Below are 19,205 nucleotides of genomic sequence, written 5' to 3' on the forward strand. Positions count from 1 at the left end.
GGTGGAACTCCGCTTTAATGCATATAAGTGAGTTTAAAGCGGTTGTAAACCCTATTTTACAACCTTATGCTACAGGTAAGCCTATATTAAGGCTTACCTGTAGCTACCCAGGATATCTCCTAAATCTGCACGGTTTAGGAGATATCCCCTGTATCCTGCATGTGCCGATGTCATCGGCAAATGCGCACTGGGGAAAACTGAAGCAATGGCACCTATGTGCTGTTGCAGCAGTCTCCGTGCCGTTACCGGCAGCGCCCACGCACATAAAAATCACAACGCCGGAGTAGAGATACCCAGAAGTAACTCCGGGACGGCATGTCGGCAGCCAATGGGGGAGACTAGGACCACTGCGGGGGCTTTCGACCTGAGGTAAATAATACATAATGAGCTAGTATGCTATGCACACTAGCTCATTATGCCTTTTTCTTCTCGTTTTTTTTTTAAGAGGGTTTACGTCCTCTTTAATTACCACCTTAATAAGACACAGAACATCAGAACCTGTGTAATTAATATGTGTTCAGTTTTAAAGGTATGAGGTGTCAACCGTAGAGATACGGTCGGCACGCAGTTAAAATTCAAAAAAGTGTATTTTCCCCCCTAAAAAATTTGTGCACGTTGTGAATAATAGCATCCCTTGTACGGCGTGAGGAGCAACAGCCTGCGCCCTCACTCCACAGCATTATGAGTTGGCGCCTAGCCGTACGGACTCAGCCATCAACCAGCTCTCCTCACATAGACAGGATATCAGCCTCCTCCGGCTCCCTCCTCTGGTCAGGAGGACCCTCCTCTCCAGGGTCACATGGTAAGCCCCAGCTCTCCGCCCTCTCCGCTCCCATCGGCCGCACTCCGGACCGGGGCATGGGGCGAGCGCACAAGGGCTTCTCTGGGTAATTGTACCCCGCGGGGGGGAGCTAGTATACTCCTAATCCGGGTCACACAGACTTCACCTCAGCCGTAGAGAGCTATTGGAGCGGCACACGGCGGCTAACCCACACAGAACACGGCTAGCCTGTCTCCTCATAGCCCTCCATACACACACAGGACTACCATCCCGGGCTGATAGGGCAATACCAAGAGCGGGGAAACTTCTCCAACTCTCCTTCTCGCAGTCATCGTGACTGGACACAAGGTTTATAGGGAGGACTTGGAAGTCACCCCCCTGGCCGTATTGTCACATACTTTGCCCTAGCCGTGTGTTATTGCAGCAGCTAGTCTTCCCCCCTCCTAAGCTCCCTGAGGGCAGCTCTCTTCTATTCCATCCTGTTACCTGTTCTCTCTCCTACAAACTGGTCTGTCCTGTTTTCTTCTCTAATCACCCAGGCAGTCCAAACAAGGAGGGCAAAAAGTGGTGCCACATGTCTGACCTCTGTTACCTCCCCCATACAGCCCTAGGAGAGCACAAGTCACAGCAACACATCCACCACCTCAGCTCCGGACAAGCCCTGCTTTTTTTCCCCCCAGGATTTCGCCTCTCCCGGGAACAAAATGCCGCTGTGATTAGTTCCCCTTAGGGAGCTAGAGCTCAAGAGCCCGTCCCGACTTCTTTTTATTTTAAAGGGCGTCCAAGCGCTCAATTCTTGGTGTTCTTGACTGGAGGCGCTGGTATGGCCATGGTGTCTGGGGGCTGGGGAGACCCCAACGGAGACACGAATGGAATGGGGAAGGGGTACCCCAGAAACTCGGAAGAAGACGAAGCTTCGCCTCCTGGAGGAATCAGCGACCCCGAGCAGGGGGACGAGGAGAGGCCTGGCATTCAGGTGGATTGCGTGGTCTGCGGCGATAAGTCCAGCGGCAAGCATTACGGCGTTTTCACTTGTGAAGGTTGCAAAAGTTTCTTTAAAAGGAGCATTCGTAGAAACCTCAGTTACACTTGCAGGTGAGTGCCTGTTTGATTTTAAAGTGATTGTAAGGGTAATTTTTATTTTATTTTTTACTTACCTCTACTGTGCAGCTCGTTTTGCACAGAGTGGCCTTGAACCTGCTCTTCTGGGGTCCCTCTGTGGTTCCTCCCCACATCAGATAACCCCCTGGGAGAAGCAATCTCCCACGGGATTACCTTTTGCGGGTGCGCTCCCGAGGCCAGCATTCGGTGTCCATAGAGTCCGAATGCAGAACTCGGCCCGTGCCATTGGATTTGATTGACAGCAGTGGGAGCCAATGGCTGCGCTGCTATCAATCTATCCAATCAAGAGCTGGGAGCCTGTGGAGAGAGAGAGAGAGCATGTCCCCGCCGACTGAAGGGGATTCAGGTAAGTAAAATGGGGGGGTTGGTGCTGCCAGGTGTTTTTTTCACCTTAATGCATTAGGGTGAAAAAACACAAACCTTTACAACCCCTTTAAGCCTTGACAACTTAAAGGAGACTTGGGCACATACGTGATATTTAACTGATGGTTATACTCACGATCTTGTTGACAGAAGTAAAACGTTCTGTAATGACTTTGTATAAATGCACGTATGAGTATACATATAATTCTTCGTTGCTGATGTTGGATTGTATGCGTGGAAATTGCCACACTCAAAGGTAAACATTTCTATTGCTGTTTTATATCTGTATACATTGGTGTATTACTGACCTTTTACTGTGCTGTGTGCTTTGTTCCAAAGACAGAAATGTATCTATATTCAGATCAGGAATAAACGTGACCAAATAGTAGAACAAGGGCAATTGATCAAGCCTGGAGCAGCCAGAATCTGGAATAAATGTGCATGGCCACCAATCAACTTCTAGCTTTAATTTTCAAATCTTGAGCCCAAGTTCACACTGACAGCAGAAATGAAATGGTGCGAGTTTAGCTGAACTCGCACTATTTCATTCCCACGTGTCAGTCCCGACTTCGGGGGCGATTGTACGTGTTGCTGCCAGATGTCTATGGAAATGGCACCCCGAAGTTGCCAAAAGTAGTACAGAAATGACTTTTGGGAATCGGCGCTGTGCTGCAAATGTGGCGTTGCACCGATTCGGACTGTGCCATTGCTACCGATTTGTCAAATCGCTCCAATGTGAACCTAGGCTTGAGATATTAAACCCCAAGACATTCGATCTGGAACTTAAGAGAAGTAGGACCCAACTCTTTTGGTCCTACTTCTCCTGTAGGTGACAAGAGTGCACTTCTTTCTGCACCTGAGATGTGTTTTCAGCTGACAGTGAGCTAAAGCCTGCTGTTGGCTGACATTACTCAGCCGGTTGAGGCTCTGGAGAGATCTCAAGTTTAATGTCAGGATCCACCCAGATGCCTGGATCGGCAGCTGGTGCTCCAGTGACTGCTGGAGGGACAGAGCAGAGAACCACTGACTATCATGGACTCACTGAAGGCCTGAGAACTGAGCCATCAGGGGTCGTGTTTGATGCATTAAGGTGTGAAAACTTCTGTCACTGACCAGCCACCCGATTTGCTCACCTGAGCCCCATAATTCCCACGTTGGAGATGCACTCACTCTCTTTGCCCGTTGTCTCAGCTCCCGCTGCTGTCAAGCAAATCCAATTGACGGCGCTATACAAGTACCAATAATAAAGGGAGGACAGACCATATTGGCCCCATAAAGAATGAGGAAGGACATCTGGTTACAAAGGATGGGGAGATAGGAAAGGTATTACAATTATTCTTCTCCTCGGCCTTCACAAGGGAATTGGGGGGGGGGCTTCAGTAACCAAAACTGCAGTGTTTATCATCATGATACATCACAGGAAGCACCTCCATGGTTAACAGAGGACAGAATTACTTGGGAAACTTAACATTAATAAATCGCTGGGACCGGATGGCTTGCACCTGAGAGTACTTGGGGTCAAGTAATTGCCAGACTATTGTTCCTAATTTTTACTGACTGGAATTGTACCAGCTGATTGGAGAGAAGCCAATGTAGCACCAATATTTAAAAAGGGCCCAAAATATATCCCTGGGAATTACAGACCAGTTAGCCTAACATCAATAGTATGCAAACTCTTGGGGATGATAAGGAACTATATTTTAGATTTTATTAATGAAAACGGTGTCAGCAGTAATCAGCACGGATTCATAAAGAATCATTCTTGCCAAACCAATCTACTAACCTTCTATGAGGAGGTGAGCTGCCATCTAGATCAAGGAAGGCCCATTTGACACAGTTCCCCATAAACGTTTACTGTACAAAATGAGGTCTGTTGGCATGGACCATAGGGTGAGTACATGGATTGAAAACTGGCTACAAGGGTGATTTCAGAGGGTGGTGATAAATGGGGAGTACCCGGAATGGTCAGGGGTGGGTAGTGGGGTCCCCCAGGGCTCTGTGCTGGGACCAATCCTGTTTAATTTGTTCATAGATGACCTGGAGGATGGGGTAAACAGTTTAATCTCTGTATTTGTGGACAATACTAAGCTAAGCAGGACAATAACTTCTCCACAGAACGTGGATACCTTGTAAGAAGATCTGAACAAATTAATGGGGTGGGCAACTACATGTCAAATGAGGTTCAATGCATAAAAATGTAAAATAATGCATTTGGGTGCAAAAATATGAATGCAATATATACACTGGGGGAATCTAGGATGGAAGAGGACCTGACGGTTGTAGTAGATGATAGGCTCAGCAATAGCAGCAGCTTGGCATTGCATACCAACAAAGCAAACAACATTGGCATGCATTAAAAAAGGGATTAACTCCAGAGATAAAATGATAATTTTCCTGCTCTACAAAACTCTGGTCCGGCCACACCTAGAGTATACTGTCCAGTTTGGGGCACCAGTCCTCAGGAAGGATGTACTAGAAATGGAGCGAGTGCAAAGAAGGGCAACAAAGCTAATATAGGGTCTGGAGGATATTCCTTATGAGGAATGGTTGCGAGCACTGAACTTATTCTCTATGAAGAAGAGATGCTTGAGAGGGGATATGATTTAAATTTACAAATGCCATACTGGTAACCCCACAATAGGGATAAAACTTTTTCACGGAAGTGAGTTTAACCACATGCTGACCGCCGCATGCCGATATTTACATTGGCAGAAGCACACGGCAGGCAAAAGGGCGTACCCATACGTCCCTTTGAAATTCCCGCGCGGAGGGAAGAGAGCCTGTGGGTGCTGCAAACTCAACATTTGGCGGCCCGTGATTGAGGGGAGGAGAGGCAAAACGGGGAGATGCAAACGAGGCATTTCCCTGTTCTGTCTAGCAACATGACAAGGATCTACTGCTCCCTGTCATCGGGAGCAGTGATCTGTCATGTTGTAGTGAGCCCCACCCCCCACAGTTAGAACACACTTAACCCCTTAATCGCCCCCAAGTATTTAACTGCTTCTCTGCCAGTGACATTTATACAGTAATCAGTGGCTATTTTTAGCTCTGTATCATTGTATAAATGTCATTATTCCCAAAATAGTGTCAAAAGTGTCCAATCTGTCTTGCGCAATGTCGCAGTCATGATAAAAATGAAAAATTGCAGATCGCCGCCATTACTAGTTAAAAAAAAAAAAAATCCCATAAATCTATCCCCTATTTTGTAGACGCTATAACTTTGCGCAAACCAATCAATATACACTTATTGCAATTTTTTTTTACCCAAAATATGTAGAAGAATACATATCGGCCTATACTGTGGCATAATATATGATATAACATTTTTGGGGGATATTTATTATAGTAAATATTGCTTTTTTTTCAAAATTGTCGCTCCTTTATTTTTATTTTTTTGTTTATAGCGCAAAAAATTAAACCACAGCTTAATTTGTGGGGGAAAAAAAGGACGCCAATTTTGTTTGGGTACAACATCGCACGGCTGCGTAATTGTCAGCTAAAGCGACGCAGTACCGAATAGGTCTGGAAGGGAGTAAATCCTTCCAGGGCTGAAGTAGCCACTAATTAAAAATTTAAAAATATATTTAACCATAAACTGCATAGAGGGTTCTTTACTGTAATGCCCTGTACACACTGTCGGACATTCCGACAACAAAATCTGTTGGATTTTGGCCCAAACTTGTCTTGCATACACACGGTCGCACAAAGTTGTCGGAAAATCTGATCGTTCAGAACGTGGTGGCGTAGAACGTAAATGGGCCAGTAACCAATAGCTTTTGTCTCGTAATTTATTCTGTGCATGAGTGGCACATTGTCCGTCAGAATTGTCTACACGCGATCGGAATTTAAAGGATCGGATTTTGTTTTTGTTATCCGGCTCTCAAACTTTGTGTGTCGGAAATTCCAACAGAAAAAGTGAGATGGAACCCACACATGATCAGATTTTCCGACCATGTGTATGGGGCAAAGGAGCAGCAAGGATGTGGAATTCCCTTCCACAGGTGGTGGTCTCAGTGGGGGGCATCGATAGTTTCAAAAAATGATTAGATAAGCACCTGAACAACCACAACATGCAGGGATATACAATGTAATACTGACATATAATCACACACATAGGTTGGACTTGATGGACCTGTGTCTTTTTTTTCCAACCTCACCTACTATGTACTATGAGAATCGGGGCCACTCTGTGCCAAACAAACGGCACAGTGGACTTAAGTATTATATGTTTATTTAAAAAAAAAAAAAGAGGGTTTACAACCCCTTTAATCTCTGTGTAGAGACGACAGGGGACAGAACATTGGATCAACGCTGCATCTACATAGGTGACGATAAATTTGTTTTTAAGTTCAGGAATATAAAAAAAAAAAAAAAAAAAAGTTCTCCAAGCCAGCAGGCTTTTTGATGCAGGGGAGACATTGTATGGCGTTTCTGTATAACCATATTCTTACCTGCTTGTTAGCCACGTAGACAGCTGTGCACACACAGAACAGCATGCAGTTTTGGCATCTGTCAAGATGAATAAACTTCAGCGCATGTGCGGGAGTGGCATCATCTCAGCCCAGCCAAACAAATTGGCTGGAGATCGGAACCCAGAAGGAGATTGGCTGATGAAGGAGCTCCTGGACACCGTATCCCTACAGCTGAGTACAGGGGTCTCCAAACTTTCTAATCGAAGGGCCAGTTTACTGTCCTTCAGGCTTTAGGGGGCCAGAATGTGGGCAGTGGGAGTAGGAAATGCCCCAGCATCAGTGCCCCATCATTGGTCTTAATGGCAGGAACAATGGCGCAAAGTTAAATCCAATGAGAAGGCTAGTATCCCGTTGATTGTTTTAGTAGGGGGAATGGTGCCCCATCATTGGTGTCGGTTAGAATAGTGCCCCAAGGGCCAGGTAAATGCAAGCAAAGGGCCACATCTGGCCTCCGGGCTGCAGTTTGAGGACTACTGCTCTAAGATATTGCAGCCTAGACATTCTTAAATGTGGGGGCTGCATTTGTTGTCTTTTTTTTTTTTGTCTTTTATTGCTTTATGTTCACCTGGTGATTCAGCCGATAAACCACTTCCTGTCTTGGTCCCGGTTCACACTGATGCATTGCGAATTCCGCACCACATCCAAATCGAACCCAGTTCATGCGAACTGCGAGTGTGTATGTTAATGACTTCACAAAACGCAGACCGATTTGTAGAATCGGATTGCATGGGTGTGAATACCCATGCGATCCAATTCTGGTATGGCTAAAAAGGGTCCTGCATGTTTTTTGTGCGATTTTGAGTCGTACAGAATGATTCCTGTTCAAAATCGCATGCGGTTCCTGCAACGCATACTGTGAACCAGCACTAATCCCCTGACCACACCAGTCCAAATTGTCATGCGATTTGACACATTTTGCAAATTCTGGTGCAACTTGCATAGACATCTGTTCATGAAGTATCACAGATGTCTTCCGTGTTGCATCTAAAGTGGAACTAAAATTTCAATGACACGATCGGTGTGACCGGGGTCTTGGGATGTCTCCACTTTGGAGCAAGGGCGATACCTTTTGGACAGCAACATTGTGTCAGTCTGGCAGGGGGGGGGAGTGTTAGATGTACTAGCAGATTTAGACTTTACTAACAAATTTAATTTCCAGTTTACATTTTTTAAGCCATTACAACGATAGTGTTTTGTTTGTTTTTTTGGGGGGGGAGATAAAGGTCTTAAATTGATCATTGTCAGCCCCTCTGTTAGTGGTTTCTATGAACCTTATAACTGCTACTTTGTATGAACAGCTCGGTCTGTCAGGAAGTTGAAAAATTACAAGGAAAGGGGCTGTAAAAAAAAAAATGCCCAAAAAGCTAATGCATCCATAAGCTGCCATACAATACATTTTTGGGTTTAAGACCGTTTTAACTGAACAAACTGAAATTAGCAGCTTATTGGTTACTAGGCACAGCTGTTCTAACTTCTGTTGTAGTAATTTCCCCCAATGTATTTAAAGAGTAACTTTTGCTGCGAGAGAAAAACAATTCCCTCTGGGTGATCTATGTACGTTACTAGGATTTTAACAAACTTTGTTGCAAAGTCCTACCTGTCTCTGTTCTGAAGAAAAAGCTGTTTGTTCAAATATGTGTAAAGCGCTGCGCTAACTGTTGGTGCTGTCCTCCAGTGGTGTACAGAACAACTCCAGGTAACCATATTGTATTGAATTTTATAGAAAATGACAGAGCTGCAGATTAAATAGGAAAGGTAATTTTTAATACAATGTTATTACCATATGGCTTGTATAGCAATTCTATATGCTATATTTACTTTTTTTTTCCCCCCCACAAAAGAGGCTTAGGCCCATTTCACACTTGTGCGACTTCAAAGTCGCAATATTTTACGGCCGCGATTTGGGACTTTGCCACTACTTTGGCATTAACCAATGAAAACATACATTGTGTGAGGCAACTCCTTTTCCTGCCACAGTTGTTTCTAGTTCCTGTTTACTTCCTGGTTGTTGTGGTGTGGTGTGTTGTGACAGAAAATGTTTGCTACTCAATATATTGCCACAGGAGTTGTCATTGCTGCTGTAGCAGTGAATGAGGAGGGAGAGGAGAAGTGGAGGCAGAGAAGACGTCAATATTGGGTACACCCTATCATTGCCAATCGTGAAGATGGGGTCAATTGTGGGTCCTCTCTAATGATCTTCATGCACATAATGACTTTTTTTTTTTTTTTTTTTTAAATATACACAGATGTTGCTGAGGGAATAACCAGGAAGTGAATGTGTGGTAGAAAAATGTGCTTGGGAGGGGCAACTATGCTGAAAGGATTGGGTGGGACAAGGGTCAAAAAGCTGCTTGTGCTTACAAAGTCGCACTGAAATAGTGTCTATATTATTCAGGTACGATTTGCATGCTACTTGAGGGTTTAACATTGAGGTCTATGGACATCAACTCAAATGGAAGTTGGACCAAAGTAGTGCAGGGACTACTTTGAAGTCAGCACGACTTAGTGGTGCCAATATGAATGGTCGTCATTGAAAATCATGGAGAATGACTTGTCATGCAACTTTGCAGTCCAAAATCATGGGACAAGTTGTATAAGTGTGAAAGGGGTCTTAACGGGTAAAGCCCCATACACACTATCGGATTTTCTGCTGTTTTTTTTCTTCAGATTTACCAAAACCATATAATATGAGGTCAAACCTTAGGAGTTTCAATTTGTATGCAATCAGGCAGGCCCTTTTGGTAAATCTGAAGACAAAATTCAGCAGAAAATCTAATGGTGTGTATGGGGCTTTACTCCAATCTAAACCTAAAAACAAAAATGTATCATTTTGCAGGTTGCTTAGATGTAAAGGCTGCGTTTCTTTTCTGGCCGAGAACATAGGTACAAAAAATACCTATTGATCTTGCCCAACTTCAATGTCCTTGTCACTTCCTGAGAGCTTAAAAGAAAACCCCAACAACCGTATCTATATTGTGTAAACCGCTAGTCCATCACCCACCATCTAATGTAAATTTTTTATTTTTTTAAAACCTTGTCCTACTTGCCTGCTCTGTGGTTTTACGCAGAGGAGCTCCGATTCTCTTCTTTTTGGGTCCCCCTGCTGGTTCTCCTGGCTCCTTCCCCTCGAGTAGTGCCACAGCTGCATGCTTGCTCCCGAGCCACTGCTCTATGCGTCCATAAGACGCAAAGAGCCGCAGCTGTTTCAGCCGGGACAGAGGCTATTGTGAACATTGCTGAATTGGAGCTCCGATAAGGATGGGGGGGGCACGCTGCACACAGGTTTTTTTACCCTAATGCATGAAGGTAAAAACCCACAGATGATGACACAAAGCGTTTCTGATCATACACCGCTTTCAAGAGCCGCTCAGGACAGTTAATCCAAAATTATTCTGAGGGGCAAACATCTATTCTATTTATCTATTTCGGCTACTTTTATAGCGCCATCAATTTATGCAGCGCTTTACATATACATTGTACATTCACATCGGTCCCTACCGTCAAGGAGCTTACAATCTAAGGTCCCTAACTCACATTCATACATACTAGGGACAATTTTTAGACAGGATCCAATTAACCTACCAGCATGTCTTTGGAGTGTGGGAGGAAACGGGAGTACCCAGAGGAAACCCACGCAGGCACAGGGAGAACATGCAAACTCCAGGCAGGTAGTGTTGTGGTTGGGATTCAAACCAGCGACACTTCTTACTGCTAGGCGAAAGTGCTACCCACTACACCACTGTGCCGCCCACAAACATGAATTACATTTCTCGTATGATGCCAGATTGTATGATTTTTGTTTAATCAGTACAGTGTTCGTCAAAAATATATTGGAAGACCAAAACCATGCATGCCCAAACTACAGAATGCATTGCAATACAATACATCAGGGCTCAAAATTTCAAGTCCTGAGCTACTAGCCAGGCCTCAAGGGTTACTCGCCACCAGTTGCCCCACCCAAACCCTACCCTGTCCCGCCCCTAATTCCGCCCCTAAACACAACCTCATAAATTATATCATTAAATTAGCCTTAAATGTTTTATGCAAAATTAAGCAACTTTATCCATGCTCACCAATGCAGCCTCGCCCGTGTCCATCATGAAGGGGAGCAGAGGAGAAGAGGAGCATTGCTGACCGGATGATATGAGCGCCGAGGAACATTACTGGAACAGCTTTGATTTAAATTGCCGTGTGTTCCCGCCGCTTGGCATCACGTATAGCCCCGCCCCCTGGCCAGGGAACATTGATACAAATCACTCGTCCCGTGTTGGATAGGTAATTTGTCTATCAAATTCCCCGGGACCAGGGGACGGGGCTGTGTTTGAAAGCAAGAGCAGGGAACACACAGCAATTGAAATCGAAGCCGTTAGTGATGTTTCCTGCACTCTCATCATTCGGTCAGCTTTGTCCTCTCTCTTCCCCTCTGTAAGCACTGGGAAAAAGACTTTCCGGCAGGCAGTGCTCGCCCCCCTCGCTCCCAGACAGCCCTTACTCGCCAGCCCTCAAAATGCGAGCAGGCGAGTGTAAATTTTGAGGGGCTGCAATACATTACATCACTTCTAAGTTGTATTCTCTCGTAATGAGAGTTTTTAAAACTTTAGCAACCTCTTAATTTTCAATATGAGACTAGTCTGCAAAAAAAAACAAAAAAAATAAACTATCATTCGTCCGATAATCTCATTGTGTGTACATAGCTAATAGCTACCATAGTGCCCTCCATAGATACCACTAAAAAATTATTGTAGACACGAAGGCTGAGGAAGCGGGGCACTGGCAGGATCACCAGGTGAAAGTAAAGGGGGGGGGGGGGGAAGCAGGAACAAAGAAAACCAATGCAGCCACCATGTCTAGGGACTTGTAAGACAACATACTAGAGCTGCACGATTAAACAACATTAAAAACATTTTTTTTTCTCTCCCTTGCGATCTTGACAAAGCAGTTTCCCGATTCTGAATTATCGGCTGAAGCTGACAGCTGTCAAAAAAAAAAAAAGAAAAAAAATGGACAGATTGCGAAGAATCACAACATTCCTCATCTGGGGAACTAACTATAAATATTGTGTTTTTGTCCTTTTTAGATCAAAGGAATGAACTGTGCAAATGAGGGAAGTTTAACCACTTAAGGCTGGGTTCACACTGCTGCGATGCGGGAACGCTGCGAATCTACTGCGGATTCTCGCATCGCATACCTTCCGGCAGCAGTTCACACTGCCCTATGCGAACTGCTGGGAGTGTCAGTGAAAAGTTAATGACACCTCCAAATCGGTTCGCATATCGCAGTGCGATCTGCAAACTCGGGACAGGAATCGTATCGCATGGTGTGAACACCCATGCGATCCGGTTCTGCTGCGGACCAAAAAAGGGTCCTGTACGATTTTGGGCCGGATGCAATGCGAATTCAGCCATACTATCTGTTTGGCTGAAATCGCATCGCACAGAGATCGGATGTGATTTGCACTGCGGTGCAAATCACATCCGATCTCGTACACCGCACGCAGCAGTGTGAACCCAGCCTAAATACTAAACCTTTTTCTGATATTTGTTGGTTTCGAGTTAAAATCATTATTTTTTTTTTGCTAGAAAATTACTTGGAACTCCCAAACATTATATATCTATTTCAGCAGATACCCTAGAGAATAAAATGTAGGTTGTTGCAATATTTTATGTCACACTGTATTTGCGCAGCAGTCTTTCAAATGCAATTTTTTTGGGGGAAAAAAAATACACTTTAATGAATAAAAATAAAAAATCTAAACAGTAAAGTTAGCCCTTTTTTTAAATTAAAATTAATTTTTTTGTATTGTATGATAGATGTTACGTCGCGAGAATCGTGATCTTTATTCTAAGCAAAAAAATCGTGATTCTCATTTTGACCAGAATCGTGCAGCTCTACAACATACATAATAATAATTCTTGTCTTTAGATTTATATATACTTTTAACGTCTTGGTGCCCTTTAACAACCACATGTCGACCGGCGCACACCGATGTACATCGGCAGAATGGCACGGACAGGCAAACGGGCGTACAGGTACGTCCCTTTAAATTTACCGCCGTGCCATCACGTGCGCGCCACCGGTCGGAACCTACATGAGTCCGATCGCGGGTCCCGTGGACTCGATTGCCGCAGGGATACCCGCTATTGCCTCATGGGGGAGAGGCTAATGTAAACAAGCATCTCCCTGTTCTGCCTAGTGACAGTGTCACTGATCACTGCTCCGTGTGATTGGAGCAGAGATCAGTGTCGTGTCATAGATATCCACGCCCCCCCCACAGTTAGAAACACGCCCCTAGGACACAGTTGACCCCTACACTGCCACCTAGTGGTTAACCCTTTCACTGCCAGTGTCATTTACACAGGAATCAGTGCATTTGTATAGCACTGATTGCTGTTGGTCACAAAAATGTCGCAGTTATGATAAAAATTGCTGATCGCCGCCATCACTAGTAAAAAAAAAAAAATGTATTCACAATAATGCCATAAAACTATCCCCTATGTTGTAAACGCTATAAATTTTGTGAAAACCAATCAATAGCTTATTGACGCCCCCCCCCCCCCCCCCCAAAAAAAAAAATATGTAGAATACAGATCTATGGTTGCCAGCCAATCATGAGAGCTATCGAACCAAGTTTCTATAAATATCGAAATCCTTCTTGTACAACAGTAGCTCTAGTTCTCCCATCTTGTCCGCCAGACTTCTGGTTTTGGGGAACATGCCACGTAGTTTAGGGCGGTCGCATACTATCTCCATATTGGGTGCTCTAGGGACATAGTACAAGAGATGGTCAGAAACGGCATACATAGTACAGGAGATCAATGCAGCCTGGTAGCGCGATCTAGCAACTGTGTCACAGAGCTGAATCTGAATCGCCGTGCAGCCGCTGTAAGGATGTCCTGCTTCCTATTGCACACGGCACAATGATTCCCAGCATTTGATCAGTGTCCCGTCTATCACAAGAGGTGGGACATTGTTACAGCGGCTGCACAGTGATTAGCGCTACCAGGCACTGGCAGGCTGTATCTCATGACACTCGCGGAGGGGGGACTCTGACAGGGGCAAGCCAGGATGACACGTGCGGCACCTGGCGGGGCGGCCCCATCCCCTTTTTGGCTCCTTTATCAGCACTTTCTTTTTTTTTTTCTTTTGACCGATATGTTTCAGCGGCTATTATTAATAGAGGACTAAGGTTGGGGACTTTAAATGAAGGTATGGCCTGGTAAGGTCAATTCTTCCATCCCCTGGGACTTTGAATGAAATTGTGGCCTGTCCTCTCTTGATATGTTTCAGCGGCTGAAATTTTGGGGCACCACTAATTACAATAAGTCTAGGCTACTGTTCAGGGACTCCCCAGGCACACAAAAAATCTTAAATGGTTTGAGGCTCCGTGCACACTAGCATAATTTTTATATTTTTATTTTTTTTACAAGCTCAAAAAAACAATATTGAGAAAAATGCTGATAATTCCATTTTTGTGGAGGTTTGTAGTAGTGTTTTAGTAGCTTTTAGGAACATTAGCGTTTTACAGTACACAAAGGGGAAAAAATGCTTGAAAAAAGCTTTCAAGAGCGTTTTAATTGTGTTTAGGAGTGTTTACTGTTTTTTTTTTTCCCTACTAGCTCCAAAAATGCTAATGGCTTAAAGTAGCATAACGCATAAGACAACACTATTTTGCTTCAAGGAGCAGGAAAATAAATGCTCATAATAGGTTCTAGGAGCTTACAAATACGCTAGGGTCATGTAGCCTTAAAGCAAACTTGTAGCAAGTATGAAAAAGCAAAAGAATTGAAACAAATAGCTGAGAGAGTGACAGGTTGTGCAAAGTAGTGTGATCATTGTTGGAGAGCAGGCTGAATTCCCAGCACAGCTAAAAAAAAAACTGACCACGCTGTGCTCTCATGCTTAGTGTGGTCAATTTGTTAATAGGAAAGCAGAGTGACTAGCAGGAACACCAGGGATTTCACACAAAGGAATAAATACAAATAGAACAGGATACTTTCCCATACAAGTACATGGTACAGCAGTCACATATCGGGAATATGAAACGTTGGGGTAACAAACACTCCTCTTGCACAAAGGGCATTTTATTTTTACTGCTGCTGTTAGGAGCATTTGGCGTTTCTGTGTTTTTTTTTTTGTTTTTTTTTTCCCTGGCTGTAAACACCCCTGCCTATTGGCTTACTCTTCCATCTTTAGGGACACTTATCCAGGGGCATGCTGCACTGTACCATATGATGACTTGGCCCTTCTGCTTTACTGGCACCTGCTGGAAAAATCTTCATACCAGCTCACCTCTACATTATTACTATTATCACCAATGTAGACCCTATCATCTGTCTCTTATTTATGCACCCCCATGTCCACCCTCTTTGATGTGAAGTTTCTGTCCAGTTATCTGCTCTGCCTCAGTGATGTGTATTATGTATGATACCTTTTACTTGTCTAGCTCCAGAAGAAGCATTTTTTTTAAGTACGAAACTAGTCGCGCGTGTATTCTGAACCTTTGAAAAGCATAATCAACAATTTCTGAACCGGCTCTAATAAAGAGGAAGTACATCGTGGTGGGCTTTTCTTCTTTTCTGCAAAATAAAGTCCTAACGTGCTAGTATACACAGCATACTGGCACATTATGTGACACCTGCAAACAGTCTGTGGGCCACATCCATCTTCACCCCCGTCTTCCTTCCAGGGCCGTGGACTCCGGCTGTGTGACTGGCCGGGGGCTGCTTAATGTTACTCGTAGTCTATCGAGTAGGGATCGACCGATATATTTTTTTTGGCGCTGTTACATACTGACATTTCGGCCACCTCTCAGGTCGATAGCCGATATTGTGTGCCGATTAGTCTGTACATTTAACATTTTGACACTTTTTTATTTTATTTTTTTTTTCTTTTTTTTTTATCACTGTTATTGCTGTTGCAAGGAATGTAAACATCCATTGTGACAGTAAATAGCTATTGACAGGTAATCTTTATGGAGGGATAAGAAGTCTTTAAGACCCCAAACCCCCTCCTCTGCTCGTGAAAGTATTTACTACGTCAAGCTTTACGGGTGGCACAGTGGTGTAGTGGTTAGCACTCTCACCTAGCAGTAAGAAGGGTCGCTGGTTTGAATCCCAACCACGACACTACCTGCCTGGAGTTTGCATGTTCTCCCTGTGCTTGTGTGGGTTTCCTCCAGGTACTCTGGTTTCCTCCCACAATCCAAAGACATGCTGGTAGGTTAATTGGCTTCTGTCCAAAATTGGCCCTATTATATGAATGGGGACCTTGGATTGTGGGCTCCTTGAGGGTAGGGACCAACATGAGTGTGCAATGTAGAGGGATAGGGACAATTGTAGACACTCACTCAGGTTGAACTGGATGGACTGGTGTCTTTATTCAACCTTACTAACTATGAAACTATGAAGCTCTGCATTTTTGAATACTTTCTTTTTATTTTAAAACTGGTGCCTTTTAAGATGCTAGTAATCTGGGAAGAGATGTCGTGACCTTCCGGGTTACTAGATCTGAGACCCGAGCGAAGCATCAGCTTTGTTCGGGTCTTCGGCCAGCTGGCAGGCATGCTGGCTGGTTGCTCGGGCCTCCCGTTGGGACAGGAGAGCCTGGGCGAGCGGTGGAAGGTGGGGTGGGTGGGTGGGGCGTCCTGTCCTGCTGCTTGTAATTACAGCCGAGCGGCTGCTGAGCTGCATCGGTTGTTATTGTAATGAAGCCGACCATCCACTCTAAGGCTGGGTTCACACCGCTGCGGGGGGAGAACCGGATGTGATTCGCACAGCAAATCACATCCGATCTCCGTAGCACTGCGAGTTCAGCCATACAGATAGTATGGCTGAACTCGCAGCTGTCCCGCAGCAAACTCGCACAGGACCCTTTTTTGGGTCCGCAACGGAATCGGATCGCATGGGTGTTCACACCATGCGATCCGATTCCTGTGCGAGTCGGCAGATCGCACTGCGATATGCCGACGGATCTGGGGGTGTCATTAACATAACATTGACACCCCCAGCCGTCCGCATAGGGCAGTGTGAACTGCCGGCGGGAGGTGAGCGATGCGGGAAAACGCCGCGGATTCGCGGTGTTCCCGCATCGCAATAGTGTGAACCTAGCCTAAGGCTGGGTTCACACCGCTGCGGGGGGAGAACCGGATGTGATTCGCACAGCAAATCACATCCGATCTCCGTAGCACTGCGAGTTCAGCCATACAGATAGTATGGCTGAACTCGCAGCTGTCCCGCAGCAAACTCGCACAGGACCCTTTTTTGGGTCCGCAACGGAATCGGATCGCATGGGGGTTCACACCATGCGATCCGATTCCTGTGCGAGTCGGCAGATCGCACTGCGATATGCCGACGGATCTGGGGGTGTCATTAACATAACATTGACACCCCCAGCCGTCCGCATAGGGCAGTGTGAACTGCCGGCGGGAGGTGAGCGATGCGGGAAAACGCCGCGGATTCGTGGCGTTCCCGCATCGCAATAGTGTGAACCTAGCCTAAAGAACGGTACCGGTGTGATGCCGGCAGCTGCATGGATCAACCTGGTAAAATTCCCTTGAGGCTAGGTTCACACTATTGCGATACGGGAACGCCGCGAATCCGCGCCGTTTTCCCGCATCGCTCACCTCCCGCCGGCAGTTCACACTGCCCTATGCGGACGGCTGGGGGTGTCAATGTTATGTTAATGACACCCCCAGATCCGTCGGCATATCGCAGTGCGATCTGCCGACTCGCACAGGAATCGGATCGCATGGTGTGAACCCCCATGCGATCCGATTCCGTTGCGGACCCAAAAAAGGGTCCTGTGCGAGTTTGCTGCGGGACAGCTGCGAGTTCAGCCATACTATCTGTATGGCTGAACTCGCAGTGCTACGGAGATCGGATGTGATTTGCTGTGCGAATCACATCCGGATCTCCCCCCGCAGCAGTGTGAACCCAGCCTGAAGCAGTATTGGTCTAGTTTGCGATATAGAGATATATATAGAGATATATATAGAGATATATATAGAGATATATATAGAGATATATATATAGAGATATATATAGAGATATATATAGAGATATATATAGAGATATATATATAGAGATATATATAGAGATATATAGAGATATATATATATATATATATATATATATATATATATATATATATATATATATATATATATATTGTGTAAAAAAAAAATTTTTGTCACTTTTACAGATTTACATGTTTTTTTTAAATTTGTCTGTCTTTAACCGTTTGCTGCCCGCATAACGTCATATGACATTGCGGATTTGAGCGTTGATATACAGCTACAGGCATCATTCAGATATCGTCTTTTAGAACCAGTAATTCCCTTCACCACAAGAATGATCATAGCAGCTGTTCAGCCACTTGATCGTTCTTACAGGCAGTGGGAGGGGATGCAATCGGCCCTGAATGCTGATCATAGAGACTTCCAGTGGGCCTGATGGTCCCTGGAGTCTCTATGATCTTCAGAGGCTGGGCGCGATGTTATGACGTTACGCCCGGCCTCTGCATTTGAAATGATGCTGCCGCCTCGGCTGGGAAGCAGAGATCTTTATTTTTTGATTTCTGGCTTCCCAGCCTAGATGTGAGATCTGGGGACTTATTGACCCCATATCTCACTGTAAAGAGGGCCTGTCGAGCAGTATTCCTATTACAAGGGATGTTTACTAGTGATCAAAAAAAGGAAAATAAAAGTAAAATTAACAATGAAAGAAAAATTTATAATTTAAAGTGAACGCATATGTAAGCCACGCCCACATATGTAAACAGCGGTCAAACCACACATGTGAGGTATTGTCGCGAACGTTAGTGAGAGCAATAATTTTAGTACTGGACCTCCTCTGTAACTCAAAACATGTAACCTTTAAAAAGTAAAGCGCCCCCTATGGGGATTTTTAAGTACCGAAATCTGGTGCCATTCCACAAGCATGTGCATTTTTGAAGGGTGACATGTTGGGTATCTATTTACTCGGTGTAAAATCTTTCACAATATACAAAAAAAATTGGGCTAAATTTACTGTTTTTTTAATGCATGAAAAATTGCTGTGCAAATACCGTGCAAGATAAATATTTTCAACGACCGCTCACTTATTCTCCAGGGTATCTGCTAAAAAAACAAAACAAAAAAAAAATTTGTTTGGGGGGTTCTTGTAATTTTCTAGCAAAAAAATTATGATTTTTTTTACACGTAGGAGAGAAATGTCAGAATTGGCCTGGTAGCAAGTGGTTAATTTTCATAAATAAAATTAGTAAATGTCTATAAAGTCCATTTTGTTTTTTTCAGTTTTCCAATTGTTTGGACTATTAGCCTGTGTTCAATGCACACGTAGGTGTTCAGAGGCAGCAAAAAGCCTTGCTGCCAGTGTGTCCATAAGCAGCAGCGTTTTGGCAGAAAAAAACACTTAATGCGTATAAATGCGCACATTAGTGCTAGTCGCAGCAAGCACTTGAATGTTAAT

The 19,205-nt window shown here is 44.6% G+C and overlaps 1 protein-coding gene across 1 annotated transcript in view; it reads left to right on the plus strand.

Moving 5' to 3' along the window:
• Window positions 1-747: 747 nt before the first annotated feature.
• The window catches only part of NR2F6 (nuclear receptor subfamily 2 group F member 6), a 58,828-nt gene continuing 40,370 nt past the window's right edge, over window positions 748-19,205 (plus strand). The window contains exon 1 of the mRNA XM_077475537.1: window positions 748-1,876. Coding sequence (XP_077331663.1) covers window positions 1,605-1,876 — 272 coding nt within the window. The 5' untranslated portion in view covers window positions 748-1,604. The remainder of the gene's footprint in view (window positions 1,877-19,205) is intronic.

The sequence above is a fragment of the Lithobates pipiens genome, unplaced genomic scaffold (genome assembly GCF_037356315.1).
Source record: "Lithobates pipiens isolate NorthernLeopardFrog02 unplaced genomic scaffold, aLitPip1_a1.2 Scaffold_13, whole genome shotgun sequence".
Classification (NCBI taxonomy): Eukaryota; Metazoa; Chordata; class Amphibia; order Anura; family Ranidae; genus Lithobates; species Lithobates pipiens.